General features: G+C 42.8%; 1 protein-coding gene across 2 annotated transcripts in view; it reads left to right on the top strand.

Moving 5' to 3' along the window:
- The window catches only part of TOP1MT (DNA topoisomerase I mitochondrial), a 1,647,637-nt gene extending 1,633,820 nt beyond the window's left edge, over positions 1-13,817 (top strand). For both annotated transcript variants that reach the window (XM_069621749.1, XM_069621750.1), the window contains exon 14: positions 11,333-13,817. In XM_069621749.1, the coding sequence (XP_069477850.1) occupies positions 11,333-11,435 (103 nt within the window). In that variant the 3' untranslated portion in view covers positions 11,436-13,817. The remainder of the gene's footprint in view (positions 1-11,332) is intronic.
- Positions 13,818-14,211: the final 394 nt, after the last annotated feature.

Here is a 14,211-nt window from a genome sequence, read left to right as displayed (position 1 = left end):
TTGGCAGTGTGTTTCGGTGGGTGGCCAGAGCGAAAGGTCTGAGAATTGTCTTCATTTCCAGCCAATTTCAGAGACATTACCCTGGGTCCACTCACCGAAACACGTCCCCAACAACAGATGTCATACCTTCTCGCTTTCTCACAGGTGTCCCGACGAAAACGGTACCTCACATGTGTGCGTGCACCTACCAGGGGTGCAAAAGGCAAAGGGTAACCCGCTGGTAACCCCAAGCCTTTCGGCACAGCCCATTTTGTTCATTTGGGCAACCTACAGATTGGGGCCTAGGGTGTCGAAGCCAGCAAGGAAAACGGGGAACCCCATGCATTCCTGAAAAGAGGACACCCGTGGGAATCCAGAGGTCTGGCTTGGGCAAATCGTGCAGAATCTACTACCCACAACCCCCAGTAAAGTCAGAATTTGGGGCTAAAAAACACAATTTCCAGACATTTCACTCAGCTCAACCACCGAAACACGCCGCCAACAACAGATGTCATACATTCCCGCGCTCCCACAGGTGTCCCAACGAAAACGGTACCTCACATGTGTGGGTTCACCAATCTAGCCGCAAAGGGAAAAGGCTAACCCACTGGTAACCACAGAAGGGTTTGGGGAGATAACCTACAGATTTGGGCATAGGGTGTCCAAGCCACCAAGGAAAACTGGGAACCCCATGCATTTCTGAGAAGAGGGCACCAGTAGGAATCCACAGAGGTCCAACTTGCGCGAAGCGGACCAGAATGTTTTACCCAGAACCCCTGACAAAGTGAACAATGTGGGTTTTTTCGGCACATTTCAGACTTTGCCGGGGCTTCTGGGTAATCAATTCTTGGACGATTTACGCAAATCATACCTCTGCGGATTCCCACAGGTGTCCTCTTTTCGGAAATGCATGGGGTTCCCTGTTTTCCTTAGTGGCTTGGACACCCGAGGCCCATATCTGTATGGTGTGCCCATCTGCAGTGTGAAATTCAGGTGTGAAAACAGACTTGGGGTTACTTGTGTTTTAGGCTTTCCCCTTGGCGCCCAGGTAGGTGCACCCACACATGTGAGGTACTGTTCATCAGGACACCTGTGGGAACGTGGGAAGGTATAACATTTGTTGTTTGTGTGGTTTTCATAACATTTTGACCCATTTGCTGGTGCCCTTTGTCACACAACCCTTTCATTTCCCAAATGTGACCTACATTTAGTCATTGCTTTAGGCACCATACACTTTTGTAACCTGCACAAGTCACCTATCCTTGAAAAGGTCTGCTTGTGCTCTTTCAAAAAATGTATGCATGCCGTTCCCCACCACATTGGTTTTCCCGATTTACACATGCTAAGTGCGTCTGTACAGGCCGTCAGAATAAAACTCCTGTGTACCATGGCTCAGTGTTTGGCTTGTGGTATTGCTTGTTTTGTAAAACACTACAAAAAATGTGTGCTTTCCTAACTGCAAGAGTCGGGGGAATGTAGCGCAGCATTGCTTTTCTCAAAATTTATAGACGCCATTGCCGTAAGAGGCCAACCATGTCCAACACATACCTTTTTTTCGGTCATATTCCTGCTTTTCCCCCAATCTATGGCATTTTCCCCTACCTAGTTGTTACCTGACTTACGCAAATCACCCCTTCCTAAACTTTGAATTTTGTCTACTTTTCAGAAATATATGCCATTCTGTCCTCCAATTCGGCTTTCCTACCCTTTTCTTCCATTCCGTCCATGCATGTCCAATTGGCAAAAATGGCCAAAATCGCCTACCTCTCACGAAACAGTTGATAACCACATCAAAATATATTTTTTTTTCGTTTCCACTCAACCTGTTCTTGAAAGCCAGGAAATTGGGGAATTCAGCACAGCAAACCATTTGTTCCTAGCTCTTACAAGTAAAAAAACGCAGGCTTCTTTGTACATCAATTTATTTGCATTTTTTGAAAAAACACAACATATTCACCCTTTTTGGTTATTTTCTCTCACCCCGCTACAGCAACCTAGGATTCCTGGGAGGCGTTATGACCGCCAACATGTGGGGAAAAAAGGAGCTAAATTTGGCCGAGATATCTCATGTAACAAAAAAGTTACACAGCATTGAATGGCCACATACCGAAAATCACCAAAACAGGCCCTGGCACTGTGGGGAAATACCCATGGCACTTAAAGGGTTAAGCAGCCCCAAGTGTATTCTTGGGTGTGGCTGCTAATGGATTGCCTTTGCACATGCTCATTCTTTAGGAGTGGCAGGGTGTGGCTGGTAAGCCGGCCCTAATGGGCGTGCCCACGATCTCAGCTATATTAGCTGCCCCCATCCTCAAGACAGACGCTTTGCGTTATTCTGCACTTGCAAGCAGCGTAACGCTCACCGTTGCCTGAGGTCAGACTTACCTTTGAAGATTCTGCTTCATGGACATCCTGCTTCCTGTCAGCATACTTACCAACTGGGGGAAGCTGTTCTTACCTGTACATCTCTTCGGCGAACCAAGTATTCATCTTTACACTTTCCGGAACGCTGACATCTTCATCTTGGCACCACAGCACGACACGCTACATCATCGACAGCAGCGCCTGCGAGGAAAAACAGAAGACAAGGTTAGACATCGAAAAAACACTCAGTTTAAGGTTGCGCTTCGCCATACTTCGCGCTTTCCTTAAACCATCACTTACCTGCTGTCGCACATTGCGGTAGCATCCATCTTCCATCCGGCCACGTCTCGCGTCTCACAGCTGCATTGGCCGCATGTCCATCTAAGTTAAGAAAACAGAAGAGACATTAGTGTGGGCATAAATAGGAGCAACATCTAAAGACATTAAACAGAACGAACAGCATCACAAGAGCTCAAGAAAGACTTACCAATCATAAGGAGAAGCATAGTCGCAGCTGGACAGGAGTAATCCTTAGCAGGAATCAGTGAAGGAACTAAATCCCATTCGACGCGCCCCTGCCAGAAGTAGCAGGACGGAGAGCTTATCTTCCATAATTCACAGGTGAGCTTTATGGGCCGGTGTATGCTCACAGAAACCGTACTTTGGAGTGAAGGGTTCGAGGTGTACAACAATCACAGATTGGCACACTCACACACTTATCTCCACGCAGGAGCAGTATCATCACGTACCATCGCTCACATATTTTCTACTGAGGGAGAGGCCTGAAGGGGGTGATTCAAGTTTAGGAGTTGCTGCAACCATTCCACAACGCCTCCACAGAGACCAGGTGAGCGTAGCCAGTTGCATCTCAGGACATTGTGGAAAAATAGGGCAGCGGTCTGGTCACTCCACTCTCAAAGATGGCCTCTTGCTCTCTACCACAGGGCCCAGTCAGCTTTGAGTCCTTCCTAGAAATAGACAGCTCCGCCCATATGCACTCTCAGCAATCTCCTCTGGTGTCTACTTACAGCTGTCCATTGGTAGGTTTCAGCAGCCTTCTCTCTGTCCTCCTGTCTTTCTCCTTTTTTCGTCTCCCCAGCTTTTTTGTGTGTCCCCTGTCCTAGTGCAGTCCCCCTTATATAGCAGTAATGACATCAATTTTACAAGCTTGGAAGTACCCTGCAATTTTCCCTGCCGCTAGGATTGGACAGTTACCCTTCTCTCTCCTCCCAACCCTGCCTCCAAGTCAGGATTATTTCCCATTTGTAATCGCTCTTTTGTTCTCCTTTCAACTTTTTGGCAAAAACTAGTTATGTATCACAACTTCATACTTTTACTAGCAACTGTGATACCAAACATATTTTCTGTTTTAGCTGATCATGGAGAATTAGATAAGCTGACCACCATATCCGTATGATGTAGTATGGCCATGTGGCACATTTCTGCTGTTTCTGTAAAAAGTACAGCAGCTATAGAGATGGAAGTTATTAAGCATAACCCTACTTTCATTTTCCACCCACTCACCAACTCTCATATTTGGAATATGTTCAGATCAACCAGAAACCTAGCCTAACTGGCCATTACAGTTCCCAGAGTCACAGGTAGATGCATTTTATTGTCCAAAAATTGCCTGGAAAAAAATGAAATCAATCCACAACATGGTTGCTGCGAAAAATGCTTATATGAGAAGTCTTTTAAATTAATTGTGTGTGTTCCTGTTCAACAAATGGGAGGTCTGCTTAATCCAGCATAGCCATCTGTCTTCTTGGGCCAGCCTGTGACCAGAGGTGTTTTTGAGTCTCTTTGAAGTTGGTAGTGTGCACTTTGAAGTGGGTGCCCCCATTTTCACACCTTTTAGTCATGCTCCAGCCCAAGGACGACTTTCCCTTGAAGCCCCTGCTTCCAGAGCCAGGAGATCTAGAGAACAATGGGCTTTCAACACCTTCAGCACACATTTTTATTATGGGGGGGTCATTAGATGGGAGATGTGACATCCAGGCTAGAAATGGGAGTTTTTCTTGTAATGTGTGCCCTCAGCCCGAAACAGGTTTTCCCCCAGAAACAGGTTTTCCCTGAAGATGTCACTGGGGTTTTGTGGGTGAACCATAATATACATTGCTTTTGTCGACCCACACATCATTTTTTGTTTTCCTGACATTTTTCTGTGAGCAGTGATATTTATTTTCCACTTTGGCTTTTTAAAGCCGTTTTTATTTGCACATACATGTGCAGGCCGTTTTTGCTTTCAATGTTTAAAAATCCTGTTTTCCATGTGACCGGGATCTTTGATTCCTCCTTTTGTAAATTAAACTGCTACTTGTCCATTAGTAATGACAGGTAGGCCCATTTCCATATGGCTCTTGAACGTGAGAAGCAAAAGCCAGGCGGTTTTTGTTGCAGTGTTTAAATGCCTGCCATCATGTGAAAGGGACTTCTGTTTGGGCCCTTTAAATGCACCTCACATGGTGTTGTAGTGGGGCATCAGTGATCAGAGAGCCCTGCTCTCCGCTTGCAGACGCCGTGCACCCTCGCTAGACACAGCATTTCCCCTGAGATCGATCCACAGCATCCAGCTACCGAACCTGATTGCTACTAATTTACATTCTTGTAATCGGGAACGCGAGGACGATGCCAACCGCCTTTCTGGCGGCCATATATTCCTTTTCTGTGCCGCTATAGGTTGATACAGAGGAACCGCTACATTCTTCTAAAAGAAGGTTCCTTTCTTGTATAGCAACTCACCTGCGGAGCACTGTCGATACTCCATCTGAACCTTACGACCCTGAGGACCTGCCTCCATATGGCCTCGACAGGACTGATCCTCTCTCCTACTTCCAACTGATCTTTATTGAAGTTGCGAGCCCCCACGAGCACACTGCAAGGTGCTATGAAATTGACTCAGATCAAGTCTGTGACTCTCTAAGAACTAGGTTTTTTCGTTGAAATCGTTTTCTCCTGATGAATGTTCGTGACTTGCGTTTATGAACAGAAACATGTCGAGACATCCCTCTGGACTAAAATCAGAGTTGTGAAATCATGGCATAATAATCCAAATGGATTCTGATACATGATTAAGTATTTTGAAGTGTATCAAGTTTGTGTAATTTCTTGTAATTGTTCTAGCTAGTTTTTGCCTGCCTATTACGTATTCCTGTTTCTTTTGTTAAGTTTTGTGATGTGTGGACCATTGAATTTAATCATGTTTTAACTTGTTGTTTTATTATTAAAAAATGTTTGGTAATTTTTTTATATGCGTTAGGTCCATTTCCTAGGTCTGAATTAGCGTGACCAGTCCCTGTCCCTTTAGTTCTGTCTCCTATTTATATATAGTTACTGATCCACCCGTATCTAGACTGAACAGACACTGCCAACTCGGGTTTCCTCCTTGATATTATGGTATAGGCCTTCACACAGGGCCAGTGCTCTGTGCCTGGGCCCAGGTCCCGTGATCCGTGCTCAAGAGCCTGGGCCTGTGCTTTGTTCCTGAAGAGGTGCTCTGGGGCCAGTGTTCTGGCCTAGCACTTCATCAGGCCACCCAGAGCTGATGCTCTACGCCAGGGTTCAGGTGCTCTGTGCTTGGGCCCAGAGCCGGCGTTCTCTGCTCGTGGGCATTGCGACCACAGACAGACCGCTGGATGAGCAGAGAGTGCTGCATGGATGTGAACCGCATGGACTGTTTCTCTACGTTTCAAACCAGAGAAGCATTTTCGCTGATCCACAGGGTCTAATCCCCCGAATTCAGACATTGCACACAGAAAAGGCCCAGCGCCATTAATTAGAAAGCGGGCCGTAGTCAGACTGCCGTTCTATTAATAGGCAAATCTGCCTGAAAGCTAATCTCGACAAATAGTTGTTTTCCCCGATTGCCCTCTGAGGGCAAAAGTGAAAAAATACTGGAGGAAATAATGCTTACCGAACAGAGTAGGCAACTTTTAAAACTACCAATGAATCCGGGGCTCCCACAGCAACTACTAGTGAGTGGGCTTTGTGAAGATAAAGCAGCCTGTTACCAGCCCCCCATGCCCCAAATCAACTCTCCACACAATTCTCAAACGTGTGTGTGTGTGTGTGTGTGTGTGTGTGTGTGTGTGTGTGTGTGTGTGGTGTGTTTGGATAAATCATTTGCAACAATACGAGTCAAATAATACACCCCCTTATGCCATAACAGCATATTGATTTTTCTTTACATAGTGTCATCCTTATAGCTAAATAAACATACAGTAGTCAAGGGTCAACTGAAGTTTATTCCTCAGTATAGTTTTTATTATACATGCCACAACCGTGGATCGGGGTGGATTAATGCTTTAGATACGGCCAAATATCATGACAGTGTTACCATACGGTAGCAAAGCATAACATAGCACCAACATGGTCTTTAAAAGCCAGAACATTTCTAAAACACGTTTCAACTTGGGTACCTATGACAGCAATTGAGTTCTGACGCCCAAACTTCAACAACTGCAAGCAAAGACTAGATGACTTGACACACCGTGTCCATGTTACTACATTTTGGACGGCCTTTGATACATTGAACGGCATGACCAATTCGAATAGATTTTATTTCTTAGCTATCATATGAATTTTTGTAACCTTTGTTGATAAGAATATGTCAACAATAAACGTCTAAAAATCTTAACTTTGCCCTAGGGCCAGGTAAAGGTCAGAGGACACTTCAAGAGCTCCATAGGGGGAACCTCTCTAGAGAAATACAGCTTTGTGTACCTAGGTTTCTCAATTTTTTCAAGAGAGAATGGGGCGAGACGGCTAACGGAAAAAAAAAAAAGATACAGGCCTTGGCTGCTCAGGCAAACTGTGTTAACAAGAAATGTGGACACTTCTCAATCCCCATAAGAGTTTTATTGTAAAAAGGTGGTCCCATTGAGGACTTATGGTGCCGAGGTTTCATTTTTTGCTCACAAAGGACAATGGTGTAAGCTTGAGGGAGCCCTTTGGAGAAGAGTCCCGGGATTGCCAGATAGTGTTCCGGCCTCTGTCCTAAGGTATGAATTGGGTCTGGTGTCGTTGGAAGCGATTGCCAAATGGAAACACCTAACCTTCTTACAAAAGATTTGTATGGAGGAAAAGGGCTCGATTTGGAACTGTTAAAGTACGGGTTAGATTCTAAATTCCCAGATGGTCTTATCGATTGGTTCCGCCAGTGCCTTGAAATTTTAACTGCCATTGACTCCTCACTGGATTATCTAGTAATGTACTCGCGTAAAAAAAAGGGGGGGGGTTGTGGGAGGCTGACAACTAGACGCCAGACCCTACAATACTTTACCATACTACCTGAGGAGATGTCCGGAGCAATACTGCGTTCCCAGTGCTTATGTTTCCGCTTGAATTTGCTTCCCACAAATGAATTGTTGGGTGCCCGCGGGAGAATAGAGCGAAGTATGAGATACTGTCCATTCTGTAAAAAGGAGAATGTTACAGAAACTCTTTACCATCTATTGGCAATCTGCCCTGAACTGTCAAAGATACGCAAAGCTCAGTTGTCGCATATTTTGAAGGAATTTAGAACGGCCCATATGGGCTGGGTCTGGAAATGTATTTTTACAGATAACGCCTTCAAATGGTCTTTATGTTTCGTTAAATCAGTGCCACCGGCATTATTGCAGACTGTCCACACTTTGCAGCCACACACCACCCACTCACTCGGCAGTCTCATTATAGTATTAAGCTTCACGTGTTTCTGCATTTGGATGCTTGCATTACGAGAGGCTTTTCAACATGGTTTAAATAAAACACGTGCACTGCTTTGTTTTGATGTACGTGAACCTTATCCAAATGACTTTACTTCGGACCACGTACTTTTTAACTAAAAACGTGGTCCACTATTCACACCGTTAGCCCAACTTGTGCTAGATAAAGCCTTTTTTAGCATAACATAAAATCTCTTGACACAGCACAACCAGAGGGCAAGCTGCTCTACATGGAAGTCCTGAACTTGGACTTCCATTGCAATGTGTGCAAAACGTAGTCAATTGAGGGAAACCGTTAGAGTTGGTATTTTTCTGCAAAATATAAAACATAACTAGCATTAGCAAAGCCAATTATTTGTGATTTTGTGTGTGTACTTGGGATAGGCATTTTAGAGGCACTGCTGTAATGATACTACTATGGCAACTTCAGGAAAATGCTGCGAGTACCCACACATTTTGTCTCTGACTGGCACATGCTATGAAATACCTACATGCCAGGCAAAACTATCGGCTTTGCCAATGGTTATTTTTAATAGGTCTTCAAGGCAAGAGACAATGCAAGACTCATCGAAGAACTGGACATAGGATAAGAAACCAGACAGACCACATTACTAAATAGTCATTGGCAATGCCAGTAGTTTGAGCTTTTGTGTCGGAATGGGGAAAGGCACTTGACACAGGCACTGCCGTAGTGGTATTAACTGGCTATTGAGGGTAATCTGTGGAAAATGTTGAGAGTACCTGGCCATCTAATACTGCCTGACAAATTCCTAAAACGTACTTAAAAGACATAACTGTTGACTTTGCCAATGCTCGTTTACCTCGTGAACAAGCAGACCTAATGGCCAATGATGACACTTAAATTGTGCATCTTAACAAGCAATGATGGTGCACCAAGGACGTTAAGCCAGAGATTTGGATTCCAATCTATTTTCTGGGGGACACACATTTATAAGGCATTGAGCATTAATCAGTAGCAGTCCTAGAATCTAGTAACGACACCCTTGCCTATTGAGAAAGACGTACTGGATGCCGTAGACACTCCATCTAGATGCAATGAGAATTGATTGTCACCAGCGTGCCTGTGAAGGGGCATGCCAAAGTTATGCCAACCGTCAGTGCGTGGCATCATTCTAACATGAGTGGAGTGAAAGTGGCCCCTTGAGGGGCTTCATAGGAATTCTGTGCAATGGGAGATTCAAATACTGCCACAAACACTGATTGAGATCTACGCCAAAGAAAATGTTTTATCCAGGGAATAACTAACTGAAATAGTAAAGCTGTCCTGTGAGGAGGGTGTGGTTTACTGTGTTGAATGGACGAGGGATATAATGGCACCAAGAGGCTGACACTGCCTCCATCCTCTTGATGCCACCTATCATATAGGGGACTACTGCCTGAGCAGAACACAGCCTTTCTGTCGTCATGTATTTTTACTGAATCCACATGTTTTGACTGTTAAACGGGTTGGCTGGGCCCATAGCGCCAGCCCCTTTCTTTCTAATACCTGGTAGCACTGAAGCATGTTTTCATTCGTCATGTAACGTAACAATGATATATCTAAAAGGATAGGCCACAGCCTTGTAAAAGACTCTGGGCGAGCCAGATGTTTTCATTTAGGCCATAATGACTGATAAATCTTCCTAAGAAACAGAAGCAACATTTTAAACATTTGGTAAATCATTCTCATAATCCCATTTTGAACTGAAATAGTCGTTGTCTGATGTAGGGCATTTACATTGAATTCCAGCCTGGATATGACTAACTTTCTGATGGAAATAAAGAGCTATTTTGTTGCAGAGAGTTGAGATGTTTTCATATTATGGTCAAGAAAGTTAGTGCAACAAAGACAGTCGAAAGCATGCTTAATCATTGTGTGCCTGACAGATTTTTTATGCTACAACATCCATGATCCCTGGCCATCATAGTCGATGTCGACGTATCCTGGTAGTTTTAGTCCAAAACCTCTGGAGGGCTCCATAATGAGTAACCATGGTAACGCACCATTAAATGTTTCCCCGTTTACTGGCAAAATTCAATTCTAAAAACGATGCGTTTTTGCCTTAACAATGTTATTTCTGAATACATGAACTTTGCTTTAAACCCAATTTAAAACTTTAAATCACTATCTGCTTTTGAAATGCCACTTTTTTCATAAAACAGGGCTAACAGGATTGTATTTATTTAAATGTAAACCTGTTCAATCGGAGCTTGGAAGCCTGTAGCTGGAATGCGCACACACACATCTGATAAATGCATGATATTCAAATTGATTTCAATTATTAGAATTCATAGTTCTTTTCTTCATATGGATTTATGTTCCTCTTTGTGGTCCTTTTGGCGCATCATCTGTGCAGTAATCCTACATTTTGTTCCGCTTGTTTTGAGTATGACTTTGCATTGGGGGCCACATTAACTGTGACTAATAGTACATTAATCAAATTCACCCTCATTTTTAAGTATTGATAAACATTAAGCTTTTGAAAGTTCCCAGGTATAGGAACCAATCTGTTTACAATGTCTTCTAAATTAGCAAACGATGCAAATGCAGCAAGTAAAAGGAGACGCATATAGGCTCGAATTTGATTTATTTTTTTATTTAAAACAATTAAAAGAATACACCATTTTAAAATGTAGAAAAAGGTTAACGAACAAGGAGGCAGATGGCAGCAACTGGTTGAAATGAATACCTGCTTTTGCTTACTGTCCTGGCACATATAGCTTTAGAACAGTAATGCAATTAAGAATACTAGAAACAAATATGGCTTAAATAAAACATTTGAATTCAATAAACTTGTTCATGGCTGTGGGGTGTGTCAGACAAGACTTCATTCTAAATGGCACTCTTTGAGCACATAGCTTGCATTCTCCAAGAATTCTGTGATTCCAAGTGCTGCGGTCAACCAGATGTGCATTCACTTTAAAAGACTGTCTCTTCTATTCCCATGAGAACTTCAACTCCATTCCTGAGCTGCAAATGGTTTATCGATCATTTGGAAGGATATCTGGGGACATGAATATGGGGGTGGGAGAGTTAAGGCAGCACGGGGCAGCAGCAGCCCTTAGCTATGTCAAAAGTGCCCATGGAGGGGACTGAGTCTAAAGTAACACTACCAAATAGTTATGACCAAATCCCCATAATCCTCCTTGCTTTGTTGGTTATCCTGAAGAATATCCAGACTCCATACTGTAGATTGGTTTTGTTGTCTTTGTTAAAGCAAAATATATGCTGTAACCCATGTTCAATGTCTGTTAGTGACTGATTGCATTCCTCTTGTCTACAGGTGTAAGAAATATGGTGTGCCTATCGAGAAGATCTACAACAAGACACAGCGGGATAAGTTTGCATGGGCTATTGACATGACAGATGAAAACTTTGAATTCTAAGCCGAACTACGTCCATAGCACTTGTATGACATATTTTCTACCTAATGTTCTATTGGTGCTCTGTGCAGGTGCCTTAAAGAAGCCAGTTTTGAATGGCACAACCACGTTCCCACATTGAGCTATTTCATTATGGATGAATAGGTTTGACCAGCATTCCCAATGAATACGGACTTGGATTACTAGGTCAGCAATATTTGTTGAATGCTTAAGGGGGAAGCTCCCAACCACACTTGTATCAGACATGGGAGGATTCAATTATAATCAACAAATGTAGGCTCTGTAAAATGAGTAGGCAAACTTCAGACTTGTGGCACTAAGCGAGAATCCTGCTAGTTTATTTTGAAATCCTTTTTTTTACCCGCACTTTCTGTAAGGTTCTGAATGCACTTTTGCAAATGTGGGAGAAATCATCTTTCTCTTTATAAAATCAGGTCTTCATTCTGCAAATGTCTTCCAGTTAAGCACTTGAATTTGATACGAAAAATAAATATTGATTTAATGTGTTATTTATCTTTAAAATGTGAGTAGGAATGCAGGTGTAATTAATTTAAACCATCCGGTTTTCACTTATTAAATGCAATTAAATACAATGCTATTAAGCAATGAGAAGTTAAGACCACAAGACGAGTCACAACATGTGTAATATGTACTAAAATCATGGGCTAGTTCAAGGCTCTTTTCCTTGAAGATTCTAGTACGGTGCTTCAGACGCCTTCAACCTCCAGATGAAGATTTTTCCATCATACAAATACAATCTTTACATTGATGCTGCTGCTGATCAAGCAATGTATTCTGTCACTGAGCATCTAGGCTTCACTTGGCATGGAGTATGGTCCCCTTCCCTGCATATACCACAGGGTCGGACATCCCTGGCATCACTTTCACTTACTGTCACCCTGCTCCGCTCAGTTTGACAAGTGCAAGCAACAGAGGATGTTGCCCATCAGGAGCTTCTTCTGTGATTGTTTTTTTGCTTTAATACGCTAAAGTTGTACTGCTACAACTAGTATTTTCCATTCATTTGGAGAAAACGCATACATTGCAGGGCCTTTTGTGTACACGATTTATTCTCTGATAGCATATTCTCACAACATCTATTCTAGGAAGTGTCATTGACAAGCTGAGCAATGGTGCTACAGGTTACTGCATGGTATATGGAGAGTGTAATCTCTTATCACGTTTGTGATGCTTTAAGAACAAACAAGTTTAACAACATAAGTGGAATCTTGAGGTGATTTGTTTACGCATGTTGGCTGAATCTGCCCCACTTCCTCCAAGTCGATGGAAACGATACATTGTTTGGATTTTATGGAGCTTTGAGGATAGCCAATCTGGCAATTTCTTGTAAAGTCTGTTTTGATCCCAGTTGCGGTAATGTGGACTTTGAGAAGCTGGAAATCTACGGAAAGATGCCCCTCTCAATGCAAAGTGTGAGTGAGAATTTTATGCATCAAATGTTGCTTTATCCTCCGTGTGCTATTAATTCAAGAACTCTTCCCTCTTTTGTTAAATGACCATGTTTGTACAATGATAAATGATTGCTCTTCACGTGTGATGGGCCACTTTACAATTGGAACAAGAAATGTTATCTGTCCGTTTTTGTGGATCAGCTTTGGGAGACTGGATTACCAGGTTCATTTGTTTTCCAGATGGAACCCAAAGTACCCAAGCACAGAGACTTCACCCATGTGAAATCAGGTTTGCACTTAAGGCATGGTAATTGTAATGTTCACACCTGCAAATACTAGACCGTGTATTAGCCACTTACTTTACACAATGTTCAGCAGGCATTCTGTGAATTCCAATTCTATGGGTACGTAGCACAGTGCCTTCATCAGTAATTAATAACTTCTATACATCCGGAAACGGTTGTATTGCTAAAGAAGCACTTTAAGCAAATGTGTTCCCTAATAAAGAAAATCAATGGAGAGAGTTAAGATACTTTTAACTTTAAGTTATGCAGAAACCTTTCTTTTGTATATCGTGCTAGATAATGTTTTCTAACTGCATAAGACATTTGGTACATGATTTAAGAATGCTTGTGAGGCGATTTCCTTTATCACTGTAACAGGATTCTGCTGCAGTGAAGAAGCGAAGTGCCATGGATGGGTGGTAGGGCAGCTCTGGACTACCAACATTAGAACCATCCACAGTGAGCATTTGCTTGCCTATTGACATGTAACCTCACTTGACCAAGCCAGTGCTCATGGTTATAATACATGCTGCTCTCCACAGAGCTCTCTTCTTGGAGTAAAGTAGGAGGTTTTATACTGTACACGAAGAATCCTGTCATTATAAAGATGCCTTCAGAAAGCAATGGCTACCTTGTTTTCGACTCAATTGCTATGAATAAAAAACGGAATAAAATGTCATCTATAAAAATTCTGGACTGTTGAAGTTTTTTCTGAAAGCACCAAACAAATTTACACTAGATTCTGCAAAGGTTATGGGCGCTGCTACGTTTCTTCCTTGTTATGAGCATGTCTATCAGTGCTGGAGATTATGGTGCCTGCAACCTTTAGCTCTCCTGGTAATTTGGGCTACAACTCCCATCAGCCCCAGCCTAGCAGAGTCAATGGTGAGGCATCATGCGAGATGGAGTTTGAAACATCTGGCGAGCCACAGGTGGGGCACACATTAGCTGTAGATGTTTTTGTTAAATATTGTAATGGGAACCAATTTTTATGAGACTTGTTAGTGGGCCGTTTGTTGGGAATGTGAAACATTACTGATATCTACATTTAGGAAATATCTCATGGATGAAACGGTTATGACA

The sequence above is a fragment of the Ambystoma mexicanum genome, chromosome 5q (genome assembly GCF_040938575.1).
Source record: "Ambystoma mexicanum isolate Mex_15411 chromosome 5q, UKY_AmexF1_1, whole genome shotgun sequence".
In the NCBI taxonomy this organism is placed as follows: Eukaryota; Metazoa; Chordata; class Amphibia; order Caudata; family Ambystomatidae; genus Ambystoma; species Ambystoma mexicanum.
This window is presented reverse-complemented; position numbering and strand designations above follow the sequence as displayed.